This window comes from Sipha flava, unplaced genomic scaffold (assembly GCF_003268045.1).
Source record: "Sipha flava isolate LNK unplaced genomic scaffold, YSA_version1 42_pilon_pilon, whole genome shotgun sequence".
Taxonomy (NCBI): Eukaryota; Metazoa; Arthropoda; class Insecta; order Hemiptera; family Aphididae; genus Sipha; species Sipha flava.
In genome coordinates this window covers 1,066,399-1,088,262 of record NW_020273159.1, presented here as the reverse complement: position 1 = coordinate 1,088,262, position 21,864 = coordinate 1,066,399, and the positions used below count along the sequence as shown (strand labels likewise).

At 29.7% G+C, this 21,864-nt stretch overlaps 1 protein-coding gene and 1 pseudogene across 1 annotated transcript; one reads left to right on the top strand and one right to left on the bottom strand.

Annotated features, from left to right (window-relative positions):
• Positions 1–965, bottom strand: LOC112689108 (annotated as a pseudogene).
• Positions 966–5,966: 5,001 nt separating this feature from the next.
• On the top strand, positions 5,967–18,013 carry LOC112689180. The gene is made up of 3 exons (XM_025562755.1): positions 5,967–6,288; positions 14,288–14,388; positions 16,789–18,013. Exons 1-3 carry the CDS (start codon positions 6,029–6,031, stop codon positions 17,085–17,087), a joined length of 660 nt encoding a protein of 219 aa, XP_025418540.1. The 5' UTR covers positions 5,967–6,028; the 3' UTR covers positions 17,088–18,013.
• The last annotated feature ends 3,851 nt before the right edge of the window (positions 18,014–21,864 follow it).

The following is a 21,864-nucleotide window of genomic DNA, read 5'->3' as shown; positions in this document are numbered from 1 at the left end:
TCAAATAGGAATATCCCACGGGCAACCGTGTTCGTGCGCGTATTGCAAGCACTCCAGGTTGCCGAAGGCAGCGGCGTTACGACACGTGTCCACGACCCACGGACAGCCCCATTCTCGCGCGCGTACTTCAGACAATCTACGTGGCCGTTGGTCGCAGCGGCGTTGCAAGTATTCTTGTCCCATGGACAGCCGTTCTCGTGCGCGTATCGCAGACAATCTAAGTGCCCCTTGTTGGCCGCCGTTTTGCACTCAGTCGCATCCCATGGACAACCGTGTTCGTGCGCGTACCTCAGCACGTCCAGATGGCCGGCGCCTGCGGCCAATTCGCAGATCGTCTCGTCCAATGGGCAACCATTCGTGTGCGCGTACATCAGACATTCCAAGTAACCGTTTTGCGCGGCCCTCATGCAAACCGACTCGTCCCACGGGCATTCGTTCGAGTGCGCGTACGTCAGACACTCGGTATGGCCGTTCGAAGCGACATTCTCGCATGTCTGCTCCGTCCACGGACATCCCTGCTGATGCGCGTACGTCAAGCACTCCAGGTGCCCGTTGTACGCCGCTTGCTCGCACACCTCGACGGTCCAGTGGAAATGGCATTTCTCGGCGAATCTCAAACACTCCATGTGACTGTAGAACGCGACTTCCTCAATCAATGATATTGGCAAAAGGCCACTGCCGCCGTACGCTGCAGCGAAGAACAACGATGAGAAAATAAAATTTAAAACCAACATTTCCACCGTTATTATGACGTATTATTATTATTTATTATTTTTTTATCATTAATAATTACCATTAGGTAGAAGTGATACTTCATTGTTCATACCGTCAGTAGAATTCTTGATGTAACTCAGTACATCCGTACAACACGGTTCCAAATCAATTGCCACTGTTCTCAGATCATTATAAAAGAATCTTTCGTCTTCGTCGCACATGCTGTACGAAATCTTAGCCAATGTGAACATATAACCGCTGCAAGATAAAACGTCTTACAGTTATTAATGAATAATCGAACTGATGGTCATAAGCGCAATTAGGGGGGGAGCTGGAGAGGCTAAGCCTCCTCAAAAAGATTCAAAGCCCCCCAAAAACCATACAGAACTTTATAATATTATATTGATAAATAAAAAATGTGATTACTACTGAAAAAACGAATAAAATATATTTTTATTATTCTTTTTTTAATAACAATATTATAATCATGGTCTTAAATAATATGTCTATTATTTCTAAAGTCTAGACCGTGCTTATTATAGCGCACCGCAGAATATAATTATGTTTTGAAAAATATGATAAAAGGAGTTCCTAACTATTTAACCATCAAAGAAAATATATCTAAAGATACGTTTCCAAATATTTTTAAAATTATTTAATTGGCTATAACTCTTCCGGTCAGTTTGGCTACTTGCGAACGGTCATTTTCTGCAATAAGAAAAATTAATAATTATCTCAAGGGTCAACTATGTCACAGGAACGGTTTTCGAAATTTGCAATACTGATAATGAGAAAGATATTATTGTTGACACCGAAATTATTTTAAATACATTTGATAAAAAAACTAGAAAAATAAGAATATAAAATGTATAAAATTACATCTATTAAATCTGTTATCTATACTTAAAAGCGAATTATTGTTTTATTATTTATTTTTAAATTTTACTTGCCTTTCAATAAGCACATTTTTTATAGGGGGTAAAAGGTGAAAAAAAAGCTTCTGAGAGGTAGTGATTGAAAAATGTACGTGAGGGGCTGAAACCCCCCCCCCAATTTTTTTACTATAATTGTGTCTATGCTGACGGTTGCACTATTATTATTAGTATCCATACAGTTACCAGGCACTTTTGATAATATTATCCGTAATAATTTTTTTCTAAAGTACATTTGGCGGGTAGTTATTTTACTATTTTTAATATTCATGTGGTTTATACATTTAAAATAAAAAAATATTAATTTGAAAGTTGATAAACTAGTAAAAAAATGTACGATTTACAATAATCTCATCTAGGAGAAAGTCAGCAGTACCAATCCCTATATGTAGGTTTTGCGGATGCGATGTTTAATCGTGGTCGGTGATCCCGTGGTAAACAGGAATACACTGGCACTTAGTTGTTTAAGTAATAAAAATTTAGATTTTGGATATAAGACTGTTATAACTCAATATACTCATCATATATTTCAGTTATACTCAGATCTTATTTTTACTCAATACCTTATGAAATAAACATCGGCGCCACTGGAGAAAGTTCATATTTATTATGAAATATTTAATATTTTTATTTTTTTTTTATTTATTTAAACTTACAATGTGTCAACATATTACATATTATTACAAGGTATTATTTATATAATAATGATACGGTTAAAAGAAAATAATAATGATGTTGTTGTGAAATGAAAATAATGGATAATTAATTTTAGAGAGAGATAATAATAATAATAATGTATAAATTCTAAATTGACAAAATATAGTCGTTAATAATGATAGTCATGGTTAGACGTTTGGAGGATAGGTCTGAGAAAAGATAAGATTATAAAAGTATTATGAGACGGTGTGCGATAGTACTATGGGGAGATAATTCCTTTGGCTATTAGTGTGTTTAAGACTGTGGTAAGGAGGGAAATTAATGGATTAATTAAAAAGCTTAAATTGGATATGAGTTTTGAAAGGATATTTGATATTTGTTCTGTGATTTTGCTTTGGTTGTTGATGGCTTCTGCATATGATTTAGTTTTGGTTCTGGGTTGAGACTTTTTAGAGTGAAGGTCAGGATCTTTGACCAGTTTAAACTTTTGAGCAGATTTCTTAAATATTGACTCGAATGCTGGGCATCCTTTGAAGTTTGATCGAACTGCATGGTTGCAATAGTTCATTGTATGATGGACATACATATGGAAGTTTTGACAATTATGGCATTGCGGTGGGCCCGCCTTTTTTTGATTGGTTTTTCAGTTTTCACCATTGTGTTGAGAAAAGATGTAATATCATGGATATCATTGTTATTATCTTGCTGATGGATATCCACGAAGAATACTGGAAATGGGCAGTTGTTCCTGCTTTTGGCACTGTAGATACTCTTGGCTGAATGTCCTTGTTCAGTAAGAGCAGAAGTAATATTAGTGTGTAAGGTGGAATGATGAAAATTTTTAATGACGACTCTGTATGTACGATGATTTGGGGGGGGGGGGGGGGGGTAAACGAATGGAAACTAGCGTTTGTTTCGTGTAAATGATCTATTATTGCATTGTAAGTTCGTTTATCGGTGGGTTGTACAATGAGGTATGACGGAATTGACTTACAGGTGAAACCATTGGGTCCGGTGATATATTTTAGAACGGTGTTGAATACTGAGAAGTTGGATATGTTTTTGATGTGGATAGGAGGAGCCACGGGCTTAGCATTGTGAACTTTGTGAGGTGGTCTGTCCGGATCTTCCATGGTGCTAGTTGAAGGTGTGACGAGTACATTGTCTTCATCAGTGTTGAGTACGGCGTAACGGTTCGGGGTGATAAAAACTTTTTTTTTGTTGATTTGACTGGGTGAACTGTTAGATAGGTTTCGTTTCGTTGTTTTAGGTGTATGCGGCATGATAATGACTTAATGTTATTATAACAAATTATATAATAGCCATATGGTAATGGAGCGCGGGCGATTACGACATGCCTGTGTTCATGTTGAACGTTGTTGCCGAATTAATATTTAATATTAAATCCAACGAAAACATTAATGCAAACTATTTGTCAAGTTATACACAACAATTTTTGTTTGAAAATATATAGAAAATTGTATTTAAAAAAAAATAAAATAAAATATAAATCGTGCATTTGTCTTTAGCGTTCCAAGAAAAATTATAGAATAGTAAGAAACGTTTTTAAACATAAAAAATATGATATGTTACCTCTTGACGTTGATCGACTGGTGACTTCTGTTATTAATAAATGACCACAATAAAATATAAACAAAATTCTACTTTCGTACTAAAACGTGACACGTGGAAATAAGATTAAAAAACAATAACAGCAATAACAGCAGTAGTTTAAGATGAATATTTGTTATGGAAAATAAGCCATCAGGACTTCATTACTTTACAGACAAATAAAACCAATACACGTCGGCATCGTAACTTTGGTGCATTTGCCATTTTACCATCCATATTTGTAGAATAATACAAAAGTCTTCTTCGATGAACTATGTCACTACACACTTCATTATCAATAAAAACTGTTAAAAGTCAATCTTTTTTTAATTCGAATCATTTCATCTGAATTTAGCTTTCGATAAAATGTTATTTTTTTTTCAGTATTATACTTTTTAAAAATAACACCAAAATTAATAAATGTCATTTTTTCTATACCATTAACATTATTGTACTATGGAAAAGTCAAACCTGACTAAAAATTCTAGACCGTAGCAGAACCATTCAATACATTTGTTATATTTAACTATTTGTGTACGATCATAGATTATGTAAACAATTATTTATAAAAAACTAAGTAACATTATAACACAATGATTGAAATTAATTTTTAAGGTAATAAAAACTGCAGATTTACTTTGTCGAATGCATTTGACCCAAAATTTGGTGTAATAAATATCGTTAATACATCACATCTGTTATTAATTGATAAAAAGTTGAAAGATTTTTATAATAACTAGTATACCTAGAAGGAGAAACTCAGACACGAAAACCATGTTGATCATTATTAATAACTTTTTTTAATTCGTCGATTGTAACCACATAGGTCTGGGATATCGTTGAATTATTATTTTGGTCCTATACCCTAATTTTTTCCAAAAAGTAACGGTTAGATTAATTATGACTTGAAAACACAAACACTAAGTTTTTTAAAACGTGTTTTGTGCCAGTCAGGTCCATTTAAAATTTTGTAAAACAATTTAAAACCAATATTTATCATGCAATCAGCATGAACTTGCATAATAATTACCACAATTTATATGATATTAGTTCCACACCAATACATAAAAATTAAGGGGCCGGTTAGCCGGGTCGGCGTAACGATTCGTTAGTTCGCATCATTGCATATTTTTTGATTTTTACAAATATTTTCAAGCCAATATTTGGCACGCGACTGTCATACATTTACATGACCATCTGAGGCCAAGCTGGTGCAACGGTCAAAAAATAAAAACGGTAAAAATGGTTAAATAATATTTGAATTTGAGCGATGGTCGAACTAATACGTACTAATTCATACTGACTGCAATCCGATCAATAGTAAAAAAAATTAATTATAAATAACTTCTGAATTTAACGTACAAATATCCAACACTTGCATTTATACTAGATTATTTGAGCGTTTTTTCGCCGTAATTGGATAACTCACTACACATCGAAAACAACAAGCCGTACGCACTTAGAATTCTGAAAGCAGTTCTAATAAAAAAATTACAATAACGTTATTGTTGTATTCTTCATTGTAATTGTTGGTGGTACGATACGTATAACTCGTATGTTCAACTGTTTAAAAAATCATTGCCGAACCAAGTGATGAATGATGATGAGAAAGAAAGGGCCAAGATTGAAGTACCACATGGAAATTGGATGTCAGTACGAGGTGAAATACAACCACCGCCGTGTTCTGAACGCTTTGCGCACGTGTATTGCATGTGGACGGTTTTTTTTAATTTTTTTTCCGTTCCGTTTTCGTGATTCACGGTTGTAAGTAACTATTACAGCGGCGGCGGCCGGGACCGATAATTTTCCACGGACCGGTGGACAATCGAACCGGAAACGGGCCGACGCCAACGATGGGGGAACGCCGTCGATCGGTGGTCGCGCAGCGGCTACGGCTTTGCGGGTGTACCTGCGCGATTCGGTGTACTTATGCACGCGCGGTGATCGGATTAATTACGGTGAACTGTGCACGGGACGATGGTCGGGCGCGTGCGTCGGTGTTCGCTATAAAGACGGCGGACGGGCCACGGAGGATGGCAGTGTGCTGTACGATGAATCGGTTACGCGCAACGGTGCTGGCGGCGATCGCAACGTTGGGCAGCTGCAGCGTGCACATGGGACCGGTCCCTGGGACGACCGCGGCAATCGGGCGACGATTCAGCGACGGCGGTAACGGCGACGCGCGGCTGTGGTCGTCGACCGACTGGTACCGGGCCACGGCGGACGGATGCGGGACGGACGGGTGGCCGCAGTGCGTGGCCCGCAAGGTGGCCAGGACGATGCGGATGCTGGAAGACGCGGATCACTTGCAGATAGCGGACGGAGTACGGCTGGTCAAGACCGGCAAAACGACGACGACAGACCGTTCGGCAAGGTAACGCTAACGCACCCCGCGTGGGTTTTCGGTTTCGTCCGCAAGGCCGAACCGCAGTTCTCGTCGTTATATTAATCGTTATATATATTATATTATTCTCGTACAACATATGCGATAAACGCGACGTTAACGAACAAATCGAATTATTTTTAATTTTATTTAATCAGTGACTGACGAGTAACCCGGTCTTACGGCTTCGTAGAGTACGAAATATTCCGGCCAAAAAAGCTCGAAAAAACAAAAAAAAAATAACAGATTATTTTGTTTAAAACTGTTAGTTTTAATTTAGTAGTGTTTAGTATAGTATGTAATATATAGTATATGTGTGTATTTTTTTCTGAAAATACACATGTTGTAAAATATATATATATACGTTTATTGCAAAATGTCCGCTAACCGCCTATTCGATTAACCGTCATAGTCCCAGTCCCGACGACAGAATATATTTTAAATAATTTTAACTAGGTGACACTTCAATACAATTGTCTACCATCGTAGTTTATAGACATGGTATTCTTCCGCAGAGGAACACATTGGGAAAATCAACTCCTATCACTACGGTCATTATGAGAATGTGTTGGTTACTGGCACGATCATCCACCACTGGGTAGCATTCAATTATCACGAGGGGGCACTAGTGCGTACTACTTTGTACGTACTTTATATATGCTCGACAGTGACGGTTGATCGAATTTCTACTGTATTAACAAATTTAATTGTATGCAATTCGATTATCCGCTCAGACATTAAGTTGAATGTGTATTACGAATAATAACAAACGAAATATTTTTATAATACTTGAAATCATATTATCTTATTGATATCATGCTGTTAATTATTTGATTTAATTAAAAATTTAATTTTTTCATTTAAAATATTTATGCTGGAGCCTCTTCTTATGAAGAGCTAAAATACATAGTAAAGGACAGAGAAAAATGGAGAAAATATCTGTTGTAATCACATTTAATAAAAACCAATCTTAAAATTGAAAAAAATAATAATAATTAATTATTTATTATTATTCTGACTTGTACGAAATATATACTCAAACAATAAAGTTCTATCAACCCAAGAATATGAAAACAGCTATAGATTTTCACCTTTGAATAGTCAAGGTACGAATTTTACTGTAATAGGCCATTATCTTAATTTAATTCTAGTTAAATAATAACGATAAATAACTCATAGGTAGGGAACGGATTTATATGTAATAAAAATACAGAAATATTTACATATATATGTAAGTATAATTTATAAAATATGTGCTAAAAACATCCAAATATATGGGGAGAAAAAAGTGATTATTATTATTAAATTATCAAAATGATTTGTTGCATTGAATTATTACAATATCTTTTAAATTATCAAATGTTAAATGTCGCCTATTAGGTATCAAAATATTTTTAAAACGGCGAAATTATCGTTTCATATCAACCGATGTTTAAAAGTATATTTCAAGTGCGTACTATCAGAAGGCGATAATTCCAAATTTTTAGAAGGGTGTCTGCCACTCATTATGTCATTGATTGTTTTAAAATCAATATTGCCTGGAATTTTTTCTGTAACAGCATAAATTTTCTTTTTTACAACATCTATTGGTCCGCTTACGAGTTTTAATCGCTGATTCAACAATTTGCATACTATCATTTGGGGACATATTTTTTATTAATAATTTTGTTAAATTATTTTTAATTAAAATTAAATTATTTTCAATGTTTTATTTAGCATAATATTTTGAGCTTTTCCAATAGTGATAGAAGTTTCTGGATCTAATTTTGAAATAATTTCTTGTATTTTCATACGAAGAAGACGTATGAACGATGAAATGATAAAAATATTTAAAAATTAGTGAAATATGTAAAAATATGTAATTATACCAAAATATGTAAAAATATGTAAAATAAAAGTATCATCATTTTAATAGGAATGATTTAAATCATAAACATTTCTTATCAAATCTTAAATATCTCGTTTTAATAAAAATATGTACTTTCATATAAATCCGTTCCCTACTCATAGGTATTGAGATAAATAAGTACCTATAGTTTTAAATGACAAATATTTTAAAAATGTTTCATTTCATACAATTTTTACCTAGTATTGTATTACATTTAGTTATATCACTAGGCCATTTAATTAAATGCTGCGATGGCTTGGTGGATAGTAAAACTGTGTAAAAACTAAATTCTCTAGCTACGACTAAATGGTAATGTTATGATTCAATTCAATGCAACTATCAATATCTATAATTTTTCCTGTTCACCTTAACGTAACAGGAATCTACTACGGCATTATATGGTATTATTCGCTTGCTATTGTAGTATAGTATTCGAATAAGCATGCATTAAAATAGGTACATTACTTATTACCTAGAACCTATTTTAGATACTTTTTAGATCGAGTGTTTGAAAAGTATTTTCAATATGGTTTTTCATACTTTGATTTAAATGTACATCAATGTGGGATTTCGTTTTATTGACAAAGTTCTGAGGATTTGATGACGATAAAATACATTTATAAAACCATTACTACTGTTGCCAGTTTAAACAAAAAAGAAATTCAAATATTTGTTCTTGTGTTTAAGGGTATTCATAATAGTTCTTACTTTTTTTTTCAAAATCAATTTAATCTGGCTTTCCACAATATTGGAAACATTTTCATATTTTCATCTCTATTAAAATTTTTAACAAAAATTTAAATGTGTTTATTTACCAAACTGGCATAAGTATACTCGGTTTTAATTTTTTACATTTGCCAAGGTGATGTATTTCAATTTAATATTTTACTATAGAATATCATTAATCTAATAGAATATATTCTATAATGGCGATTCTTTAACTCTGTGCGGTTAAATCAATTTTACGTTGCATATACAGTATAATCTTGATTTCACGAAATTTGAAGTCAAAAAAAAACTTAGACTCAACATTTCCGCCCATATTGAATTCGTTGGATGGTTTTTAGATTATTTTTCATAAATCAAAATATTTTTTTTTCTCTTGAATACTGAACTATCGAGGTTTTATTACCTTTATCGTTACGAACCAAACGTTTAACACGTAATTTGATGTAATTATTAAATTGAATTAATTTCAAATTGATTTTAACCAAACATTTCACCACAAACAGCATTACTTTTTTCTTACTTCTTTCTCATAAAAAAAGTTATGTGAATCATTAAATTAATTATTTAAAACAGTTACAATATTTTTATAATTTTTTAGACTTTGATTTTTAATGATTTGAAAGCAAACCATTACGGTATTATAGTTATTTTTCATAAATAATTTACACAAATTATAAATAGCACTTATATTTAAAAAAAAATATAAGCTATCCAAAGACCACAATATACATATATATATATATATAGCAGTACAAAACAATATAAAGCGGTCAATATAGCATCGACTATTTTAAAATCGAGCAAATTGGACTTTTACATAGTTTTATTTTAACAATAAATTCATTTTTAATATTTTAAAAGTTAAATCATTTTGGATTTTTCATAATTATATATAAAATCTTTAACTACTGAATTATGTAAAGTAATTATCATAATACCAATATGCCACTCTATTTTATCAATCTTTAGTTAGTTACACGAGTATTATGGATTAAGGGAAAACAAATCGTGGCGTTCATTCTCCGATATTTTTATTTAACTTTGTGTTTATTAATACACGTTAAATTCATCAGGTAGGTTCAGTCGTTTGAAACAATCAACTAAAATATATTATCATTTTATCACATTAAATAAATGTAATTTTTTATCCCAAACATATATTATAAAATATATACATAACAAGTTTTATTGGAAGTTACTAAAAAACTTTAAATATAATAATTATTAAAATTAAAAATTAATTATTATTTTTTAATTAATTTAAAATTATTTTAGTGTTGGGTTCTATTTTGACGTTATATATTCACACCTAAATTATTAATATTCAAGTTTATCTGCAATAAGAGACTAAATGACATTAAAATACACATTAATTAATTACTTAAGTATATTTACGTGAAACACTTTACTTTAACGGAGAAAACATATTAAATAAACTATAAATATTCATCTTACCTAGTTTTATCTTCGTGGTTTATTAAATATTCAAATTTTTGTTTATAAAAACCATAAAATTATATTTTAATTTAAAAATAAAATTAAAATGGATCATCTATTTACTATTTATTTATATATTTTGTTGAATTATGTAAATTTCACAGAGTTTATATAAATCATGATTTACGGAATAAATAAATACCATATTTTTATGAGTATAAGAATACAATAAAAATAATAAAATCAATATTTAAGTACTACACAATAATTTTTTAAAATGACATAAACTTCTATTAAGTTTCAAATTTAATAAGCTTTATAAATAATTTAAATTAGTTGCAACTGAATTAATTAAATGCAAAGCACGATCTAATGGATTATATTCGTCTCCCAAATTTGTATTAAATCTGTGAGGTCGATGTAATAATAGTATTTGAATTAAAAAATTGAACTTGAATAATAATTCAAATTAACCCTAGGAACTATTAGTCCACTCTCGTAAATAAACTATAGATCAGCCCGTATTTTACGACACTAAATAATTCAGAAATAGGTCTTTGGTAAATTTACTTAATACACTCAATACTTGATGAATATTTCATAAATTCTATGTGTAGACGGTCAAATGGAAAATCCCAAGAAATAACCCGAGGATAACACTAGAAAATCCTGAGCCACTCGACAATATTGTAGGATTTATTAAACACAGAAACTATTAAGTACGCGCACATAAAACAATAAATCGTAGAACTTTGAAGAGCCACGAGAAATAAAACGTAATTCTTTCAAAGCTTACTAAAACAATGTAATAATTGAACAAAGGGTTAAATTGGAGACTTAGAAAAAAGCATTAAATTAGCTTTAAAGCTGAAGTTAAAGATTGTAAAAATATAAACGATTCAATTCAAAAATTTAATCGAACTTTGAAACGTGTGTGAGATCGTATTGGAGATCGCGATTATGTTATATTAACCGGCGAAAAGATTAAAAATGGTACATGTGTAAAGTACATTTGGCGCAATCAGGTATTTGGTCGTTTGCAATGTGTATGAATATATTTTTGTTAGAGTAAAATAATCAAGATAACTATTAAAACATTATATTATTAGCAATAATTATAATTTTGAAGTGTCGATCATAAAACATTATTAGTTCTTAAAATTAAATTTTCTTCATAGTTTACTAGCCAATTCATCAAGTAATATGTAGAACCTGCAGTTAAAAACTAATTGATAAGTACGTGATGTATTATTGTATACAATAATATTTTAATATTTACAGTAGCAAATTTATAAACTAACACACCACTGAAATGAGATACAAAAAACAAATTTATTTTGGTACTTATACAATTATATATATGCATTAAATAAAATACATTGGAAGTATAACTTCTTTATGATTTATGTAGATAATCGACAAGTGCACATTATTTGCACTTAGAACATTTTTCCTAAGTTAATCAAAGAAAAAAAAATCGTTTCAAGAATTAACAAAATTTGTGATATAGGTACCAGACTTTCTAGATTAAGAGCTAAAAAATGCTATTAAGAAGTAAAAACATATCTCAAGACAGGACGTTTTTTATAAAATATATTTGCAATAACTAACTATGACAATATTGGCCCATATTTTTTACTGCACAATATTATCATCCGATTCTAAAACCTATAATATAAAATAAAAGTAAAATGTTGCGCTTTCAAAAAATTAAATAAAACTATAATGAACAAATATCAAATTTTATAGTCTGCAGTTTTATTCAAAATAAAACTCTAACACAAACTTAATTCAATTTACTTACTGGGTACCTATCAAAAAGGGTACAAGGATAACTCAATACTGAAATCAAAGTACGAATAAGGTTTACGCTTTATAACCACAAAATTACTACCATTGTATATTTGAATAGAGTGATAAAACATTTTGGTAATAAGTTTAACACGCTCATTTTTGTAGCTTTTCAAAAGTCTGCATTTAAATTGATAAAAACTTCACTTTTCAATGTATTGATAAGAAAACTGACTATAGTGAGCGTTCTATAATCTATTTTGAAAATTTTACATTTCCACTAACAGTACGTGGTTTCAAAATTGTAATCTATATTTTAAGTATAATCAAATAGTTTTCTAAAAGATACAAAAAAAATGTATTAATATTTCATTGCTATATTGAGATAATCAAAAATAATTTTAATTTGAGTTTATAAATTTTATTTATTTTAATATTCGAAATTTACTTTTTATTAAAATGTATAACATTCTCCAATAAATTTTGTTTTCAAAATACAAATTTTTCTATCAATAATATTACTATACAAATTTCATACATTTTCTGTAAATTTAAAATTTGCAAATGTTTATTAAATAATATTATATAATATATTATTCATATTTATAACATTGTTTTTAATAAATCAATACATGGAGATATTATTGCTAAATCGACTAAATCAGTTTAAAGATCAATGTTTTAAATTTAATTCATGATAAATAAAAATGTAGTTAAGAGATTGAGTAAACTAGATTTATTTTTAGTCTCTAAAGATTTGTGACTGTTTGATTCTACCTTTTACGTGGTACAGATTTAATTGTATAGGTAATAAAAAATAAAAGTGGAAAGAAGATGTGTCGAAAACATTTTATAAATTTATATTATTTTATTTGTTTGATTTATGTTAAAATTAGATTTATAATATTTTAATTTTTATTCATACTTCAAATTCCATTATATATTTAAACTTTATTGTGGTGACATTAGGACGTTTAAGCTTATAGATTCAGGAGATTTATTCTTGGAATAAATGCATAGATAAAATGTCTCTTAAAATATAAAAAAATATCATTCAATACTCAAACATTTCTCTAGAGGGTATCCCAAAATATTCCATAAAAAAATAATGCTTTTATATTAGATTAATCCAATACTGAACATCGTTCTAATAAATATAAAGTCGGAAAATAAATTACATAATAAGATTTTACTTACTGTATATTGTAACAGTACTTTATTAAGTTTCGCTCGTAATTTCGCATGATTCCATCTTGGTAACTTCAAACACAAAGAGTTGATTAATTAATATTCAAAAAAAATAATCAAACCTACAGAAAATATTTAAACTTAAAATACATGATAGTGTTCAACCATGTCACAATAACGTAATGACATTAAAATGAGAAACAATATTTCAATATTTATACATTTACTCGGAAGTAAGTAGTTACACAAATTGCATCATTATATACTTGTAGAATGGTATTTTACCATAAATATTTGGTCAATCGAGACCTTATAGTTATAGTACTATTCAAATTATTTTATTTATTTTTATACTTAATTACTATAATAATTTCATGTATCGTAGATAATTATTATACTTTATAGTAACAAACCTCTTTATTTTATTATTGATACTTAATAAAAACAATTACTAAATGACTATTTATTTCAATATAATTAATATTATACGTACTCTATTTTAGTGTTTTACATAGAACATAATGGTAGTATTCTTTTACTACCTTCTGTATTACTGTAATCAGTTGTATTTTTCCCGAAGAATTGATTCCATTATTATCGTACATAATGTAGACACACACATTATGGCTTTATTGTACGGAATCCTATTATCATTAGGTACTTTGACAGAAATATCATTAACCTGAAACTCCAGTAAATTTTGAATTGCGGATATTTAGAACCCGCACGTTCGAAAGAAGCCTTTTCTAAATTGATACAAAATGATTTCTGCATAAAAGTTTAAGCCTATTTCTTAGACATCAAAGCCTTGTTAACCCATCATAATAAGTCGACTCATACTTTAATCTGTAATGTGCACTATGAGATCATTTTTGATGCTCAACTCGAAGGCTTATTGTCTAGCGAGCTCCTTGTAAACTTGAAATACTTATTAACAATTAACCTTTTTCGATACAGGAATTATTCTTCTGATATCATGGACAGAATGATTTCATTCGTGGAAAGTCATTCGTTGCAAATCGATCTTTGGATACCGGACAATAACGCCACCGTCGAAGGTATGCAATATTTCAATAATCGTGTTCTAATAAATATTATTTACTTATTCATGTTAGTCCTACTTATCACATTTGAATGGAACACACAAGTCATTTATATCAAAAAATGTAAATTTATCATCCCCATGTGTTAAAAATACATGTGTTAAAAATACACTATGAGCATATGAAATTACTACAAAAATACTTGAAGAAAATTGACCCAGTTAAATATTAAATGTTATACCATAGATTATAATATAACGTTACACCTGGTAATTACTGAAACTAAGATAACCCAATAAACTTATAAAGGTTGGAAAAGTTATAGCTGTATACAACTTTTGTGAACAAGAATTATTGCGACGTGTGCACTCTTGTGATATACGTGTCACTGGATGTGAGTATTATGAAATTACAGTGAAAAACGTACTCTAGATATTTTCTCGACAACTTTCCTCAGTCGTTGTCATAGTAAAATGTTAATTTATGCTAAACAATATTCTTATAAAAGTATACTAATATCTCGCTTGTCATTAAATATAACATTCCAAATAACCTTCCGGAAAGTCTAATAAAAAAAATAATAAATAAACAAAAAAAATGATCCAGAACCGACATAAAATGAAATAATTAATATAAATTTCAAAAATTAATTATTTACACAAACAAATTTAGATTAGGTACAGAGAAACTATTTACACAACATTATCTCTCTCTCTCATTCTCTTTCTTTTATTCTCATATTTATTTAGTTATTTATCTTATTTTATTCTATAATTCCATGAGCTGGGATTTTTTTGTTCATAAATATATACATAATCAGGGCCGTTGTGAGGGTAAGACGACTCATGTAGTAGCCTAAAGCGCCATTTTCAAAGGGGTGCCGAAATTGCTTTTTACAATTTTGCACATGTCAATAATATTATTTTATTTTTAAATATAAAATACCTATAACTTTGTATTGAAATATTGATAATTATTATGGTTATTTAATTTAGCCAGTAGTATATTTACTATAATTTAGGATAGAATGTTTATCCTACATGTTGCTCTATGAATATAATAATTCCCCAATATTTGTTATCGTTTAATCATGATCGCCTCAAGCCGTCGTGTCTCGTAATTAAAATATTATACGATAACAAATTATGTACAAGTTGAGCATATTATATAATTTTTCCGTATTTCTGTCCATGAACAACATTTTTTTCTAAGTATTATGATATTATGGGTTGTTGCATGAAAAAGGCGCCAGTTGCCATTTAGGCTTGGGACGTCATTTATTCTTACGTTGGCTCTGTATATAGTATATATGTTATCTATACAATTAATACTTACATTTTATCTTGGCACATGCTTATTATACTACATACCTATGTAATTTAACAATGGTAATAGACATAAATAAGCTTATATTTAAAAATTAATAGTTAATTTTTAGACATTTATAAAAGCTACACCTATCAAATCTGTTTACATATGCGTTCTGTTCCTAAGTTCGACAGTTTAATTTTAACAAATCAAAATAACACGGAATAATAAAATTAAAATTAAAATACATTTTCCTAAAACGTATGATGTACATACTTAGAAATTGAAATTTTAAATATTTTTAACAAATAATCATTGTACTATGTATTTATTACTTTTCAGTTTATAGAAATATATGAACTGTGAAATAGATGCACAATCATTGTAGTATATTTTATACGATAATACAAAAATAAATAGTAAAAATTAAACATGAGAAATCAACATTTTTTATTTATCCTATTTATTATAGGTCTCTTTTATTAAGGTGATACTCTATTAATTAGATTAATTTGATTTGATTCCGATCATGTGCCTTTTGTTTTTTCCTTATCTATTAAATTTAAAAACGAATAACTCAATAACCATCGCACAGCGGTTCAAAAACGAAAATCAATAACAGCATCATAATGTAATACGAATTCGATACTTTTTTGTGAATCGCACGTACAGCGAAGAACCAGGCCACCGCGTGGCGCGTGCTAATATAGATTCTATATTGATCATTTCATAACGTGGCCATTGACTGTTAAAATATACAATTTTCTCGTTTAACAAATCCTAACATAATAGGCATTGAGCTCTGTTGCACCTGTGTTTACATTTGCTTTGCATAATTATCATGTTCACATTGAATTATTTGTCCGCATATCATTATCATTTTGAGTGTCTCCCTGCAACCTGGTAATAAAATATTTTACAACATCTCGGTGGAATCAAAGCATTTTTCAGCGTTTCATTTAGCGATAATATCCCTAGTTATATTATTAGTTTTATTATTGTCCGCTATATACGAATATATTCCACGCCGTATCTCCGGCCACAGTGTAATAATTTGATGCGCACGCGGTTGAAATTAATCATATGTTATTGGACCGATTGTGACAGGTCGCAGACGACACGCTTACCGGAAGGTGTTCCCGATCATAGTGGGCACGTACATGATCATGTCGGCCGTTCTAATACCGATGGGCTTTATGTTCATGTCGACGTTGGGCGGTAAAGCGCTGTTGGTCAGCAAAATGGCACTGATGGTGTCGCTGATGAGCAACATCAAAAAAATATTCTCGTACGAGTACTACGTGCCACCCGCGCCGCCACCGGCCAGTCATCACCAATGGAAGAGGACGCTGCTCGCGCATCGCACCACCGCGGGTCCGCTGTACTCATCCTACACCGCGTACTAATCCATCCGTGATTAGCACGAACAAACATTAAACGAGTAGGAGGTACATTTTATAACCGGGGACGAACGCAGGAAAAATGTTCAGGAAATATGTAGAATGCAAAATGCTGATAAAAAGCATGCTTTATTACTCATATGATATATGTATTAATTTATTTTTTTTATTTATTTTTTTTTCAAGTATCACGGGAGACTTTGAAATAACTATTAAATTTATAGGTCAGCTAATTTTTTATACAATTTTTTCTGATATTTTTGGGTGGGGAGGGGAGGGAACTCCTAACTCTCCCCTAACCTAACCTAACCTGTAGTGTTATAGAGATTCATTTTATCGTACAATAGTATCGTTTAATCTGTAACGTTTGATTTATTATTGTTTAAAACCAAAAATCACATTATTATTCTCGTCAAATTTATTTATAGGTCTATTAAATACGTATCATTAAATTCAAGCAATATTATTAACCTCGTATTAGATATTAGACATGTACAATCAGAATGTAGGAATTACAGAAAATTAATTATGAAATCGTGACAATGGCTCTAACGATAAGATACATTTTCTTTTTTAATTAAAGTGTCTGTGTTAAAAACAAACATAACAGTATGGCGAATATAGATTAATAACAATAACAAAAGCGGAAAGGGGCAATTATGTATCAATTTATTTATTTATTTATACAAATCAGTACGACCGTTTGACTAGGTATACTCAAATATTTTGAAAATAATGAAAATAAGTAATCATTTAAACGCAATATATTATATTACAACAAAATATACCCATAACCTTTGAAGTATTTACCAAAAAACTTTCATTTTTTATTTCTCAAAGTTACAAAATATATTTTCTGTTTTCTTGACAACTATACATTTTCGTGAGTCCACTAAAAAATGTTTTCATTGCATATATGTGCACATGATATCAATTTTAACCGCAAACTATTTATATTTTTGTCACTCGATTTTAATTAAAATAATTATAATCGTTTGTATCTAAGACGAAATAAAAAATATTTATTTTGTATATAAACCATAGAACATAATAATAATATAAGTACTGATATTTATTTTTTCTACGAAAACAGCAATGTCCTTAGTTAAATAGTTTGAAAAAAGCACTCAAATAAAATTGACTAAACAATTACCTACAACAGTATTATAAGAAATATATGCAATAAAGCTGTATTTTTATGATATATTCTATATAGCAACCATGATTAAAAGATTATTTAATTAAAATTATGTATTAATGATATTGTTGTTATTTTTATGTTACATAGTATACCCAGTAGTTTATTTGTGAAAGCCTAAACTTATATGATATTTTATCACTAAAATAATAGTATTTGATATTTATTTGAATTTTCTATTAATTATAGTTCAATAAATTGTAACATGATATTTTATTACAAATCAGGAAGTACGTACTTATTTATCAATATATATTATACTTATCATTATTTATTATAATTTATCATTATGTACCTACTGTAAATTAACAATTATAACAGAAATAGTTATTTTAATTAATTTTAAAAAAATTATATCATCTGCTACATGTACATATATAATTTATAATACATAATTGCACTTAATATATTTTACATACTAAAAATTATAATATTTACTCATAATATTATATTTTATTATATTTGTTATAAACAATTGTGAAATTGTTATTTATTTCATTTATATTTATAATTATTTTAAATAATAATACATTTTGAAAGTGTCTATTATTATCCCTAAATTTTTAAGTTATAAGCATTGTACTATCAAATTCTATTCACTTTAGACATTCAATATATGGCTCAATTAGGTCCGAAAATATACCTTGATCAATTATTTTGATGTTAATGATTCACATTTATAATAAGACGAATCCTTATTAATTTTCAAAATATTTTCATATTTAGACCCGGTTTTTTTTAGGACTTAACATTTTTCTGAATTAGAATTACTTGTAAACAGGGCTCGGAACTTAAAGCATTGGCTTATTTTTATGGATTACCCTAAAATGTAGCAGAGTGCTATAGAAGTGTATGTCAAGTTATAACACGTACAATTATGAAATTTGAAAGTGCCTTTTTTTTTGCTTTTTTCAGTAGTTTTTCAAAAATAATGTTTATTTCCAATTTTTCTGATTATTTTTGCTTATTTGACCAGTTTTTTTAAGTTTTTACAGTTTTCTCCTGGAAAATCGTTTTCGATAGAATTAAAATTAAAAATAATTCTTCTACGTTATGACGTAGTTCATTGCAACAAAGATGTTCTAACGCTGAAAATAGAACTGAGTGTCAAACGTCAGAATGATTAAGAACAGAGAGAACAATTCACATTTTATTTTTCAGTAAAATTCCTTAGAAAATCCATAAAATCCTTAAAGTTTTGAAAGTGAATATTTATTTTTATTTCGTTTGATTTATTAATTAGAATTTTATAGGTAGTATAAATATTTTGCTTAATTTTAAATTTTTTAAATGCTTATTTTAATGATTTTAAGTGCTATAAATCCCTAACCTAACCTGACAGTCGTACATACCGAAATTTTTCTGACGAAACTTTGGCAAACGCATTAAACGCAGTGGTTAAAATGGGAAAAATGTTGTGGGGGGACTGAATGCATAAAAAATTGAGGAGCGTTCCTCTACCCAGAGCCATGTCAAACATTTCAACGCCTCGAGGCAAATTTTTTTCTACGGGGCCACTTGGCACAGGTAGCATATTAAGTACAGATAAGGACACCCCCTTACTTTTAAAAAACTACGGCGCCCGGGGGCAATTGCCTCCTTTAACCCCCTCTTAACATGGCCCTGCCCCTACCTAATTTTAAATCTTACAAACCTTTTTTAGGAAACCTATGAGGTCTAAGCCTCTTTTGTTACACATATAATTTCATAAAAAATGTATTTTTATAGGGTGTAAAAACAAATTTCCCCCAAAGAAAAATAATTCTATGCATATGCCTACTCAGTAAAAATAAATTGAAATACATTATTACTGTAAAATATAAATACAAATAAATATAAATACTTTATATATTATAACTACGTATTATTTTATTTTCCACTTGTTCAAATTAATCAAAAAAATAAATTTCATGTAATATTGTAATATTATAATAAGTATTGTATTTTAGTGACTAATGCCATTAAGCGCCCACCCGGACTTTTGGCGACTTAAATTAAAGAGGACGCATAATCTTACCTTAAATAAGAAGGGGGACTCCGTCCCCTCCGTCCTGTCTTCCACTTTAACCACTGATTAAACGAAATCCAAAATAAAAGATTGACATACCGAGAGGCTTCTGATAAGTATAATATACCATAAGCACTTTAAGTAGAAAAAAAAAATAAAAAACTTTTCTTAATTCCTATGGAGGCCAAATAGTTTTAACTTCCAGTGAAGAAGATAGTATTGTAGAAACAATACTATTTGCTTCTGATTGGGGTTACCGTTTTGATAGGGAAGAAGTTGTCATTTGTTAAGTTACACGTAGATCGTGCTAGCCTAAAATTAAAAATATTTAAAAATAATAAGCCTGGCGATGAGTGGTACACAAGTTTTTTATCCAGACATTCTGATCTTTTAAAACCTAGACTTTCCGAGAATATAAAAAGATCAGGAGCTGCTGTCTCAAGAACTACCATCATTGAATATTTTAATAACCTTTAATTAAGTTTAGAAAATATACCAACAAAAAGCATAACTATGATGAGACAGATTTTATAGATGATCCGGGTAAAACAAAAGTTTTAGTGAGAAAAAAAATTAACATGCTAATTATAGATTCAATAGTCAACCGATGTAGCAGACTGTTTGCTATTGATGCATCTGGTGTTATGCTTCCTCCGTATGTTGTATTACAAATCCCTACATTAGGAGGGCCAGAAGGGTGTAGATACAACAGATCACCCTCTAGGTCAGTGATTCTTATCCTTTTCTCATTCATGTCACCTTTAGCCACTAGAATTAAACACCGCGTCACCCTAACATCAAAATAATAAATAATCTTAACTGTGTATTTTAGAATAATTCTTTAAATAACAAAAACAATAAAAACAGAAAAATAATAAGTACACCTACAATTTATTGAGTTGCAAGGTTCAATAAACATTGATATTATAAAGTTTATACTTAAAATTAAAAAAAAAAAAGAGAAGATTTTTTAAAGATTTTATACTCGTTATTTGTTTTATTTGTATATAATAATACTACATATCTAACGACTGTAAAATAACTAACGACCCCGGTTAAGTCGATAAAAAAATCGATAATACATCGATTTTGCGTTAATAACAATACTGCACGTATTCATTGGATCTAAATAATATAAATATGTAAACTTAAAGGTGTGCTATTTACATGACTGTTATGGTAATAATATGGTTTTATTAAAATTAATTTTTTTCTAATTTTTTTCCTTTTCCTGTGGAGATTTCGTGTCACCCCTACACTGTGTCCATGTCACCCTCGGGTGATATGCCACCCCGGTTGAGAACCACTGCTCTAGGTGGTTTGATCAACCAATATTTGAAGAATGATTTCAAACTATAATTATTCCATATTTCCGTCGTTTAGAAGGAACCAAAGTTATTATTGGTGACAACTTTTTTAAATTTTTTACTATGATGTTTTTACAATTTTCACTAAATCATTGTAAGAAATTTTGTTTAATTGTAAGCATTTAATCATTAAATTTTTTTTCATTTTAGAAATTAAAAAACTTATGTTATTATGCATTAACAAAAAATTTCCCAAAGATTTTTTGCTTT

Bases quoted from the DNA above. Each gene is read 5' to 3' on its own strand.
- LOC112689180 (XM_025562755.1), top strand. From the start codon at position 6,029: ATGGGACCGGTCCCTGGGACGACCGCGGCAATCGGGCGACGATTCAGC. The intron at 6,289-14,287 runs GTAACGCTAACG...TTTTCGATACAG, and splicing joins ACGACAGACCGTTCGGCAAG to GAATTATTCTTCTGATATCA. The intron at 14,389-16,788 runs GTATGCAATATT...CGATTGTGACAG, and splicing joins CAATAACGCCACCGTCGAAG to GTCGCAGACGACACGCTTAC.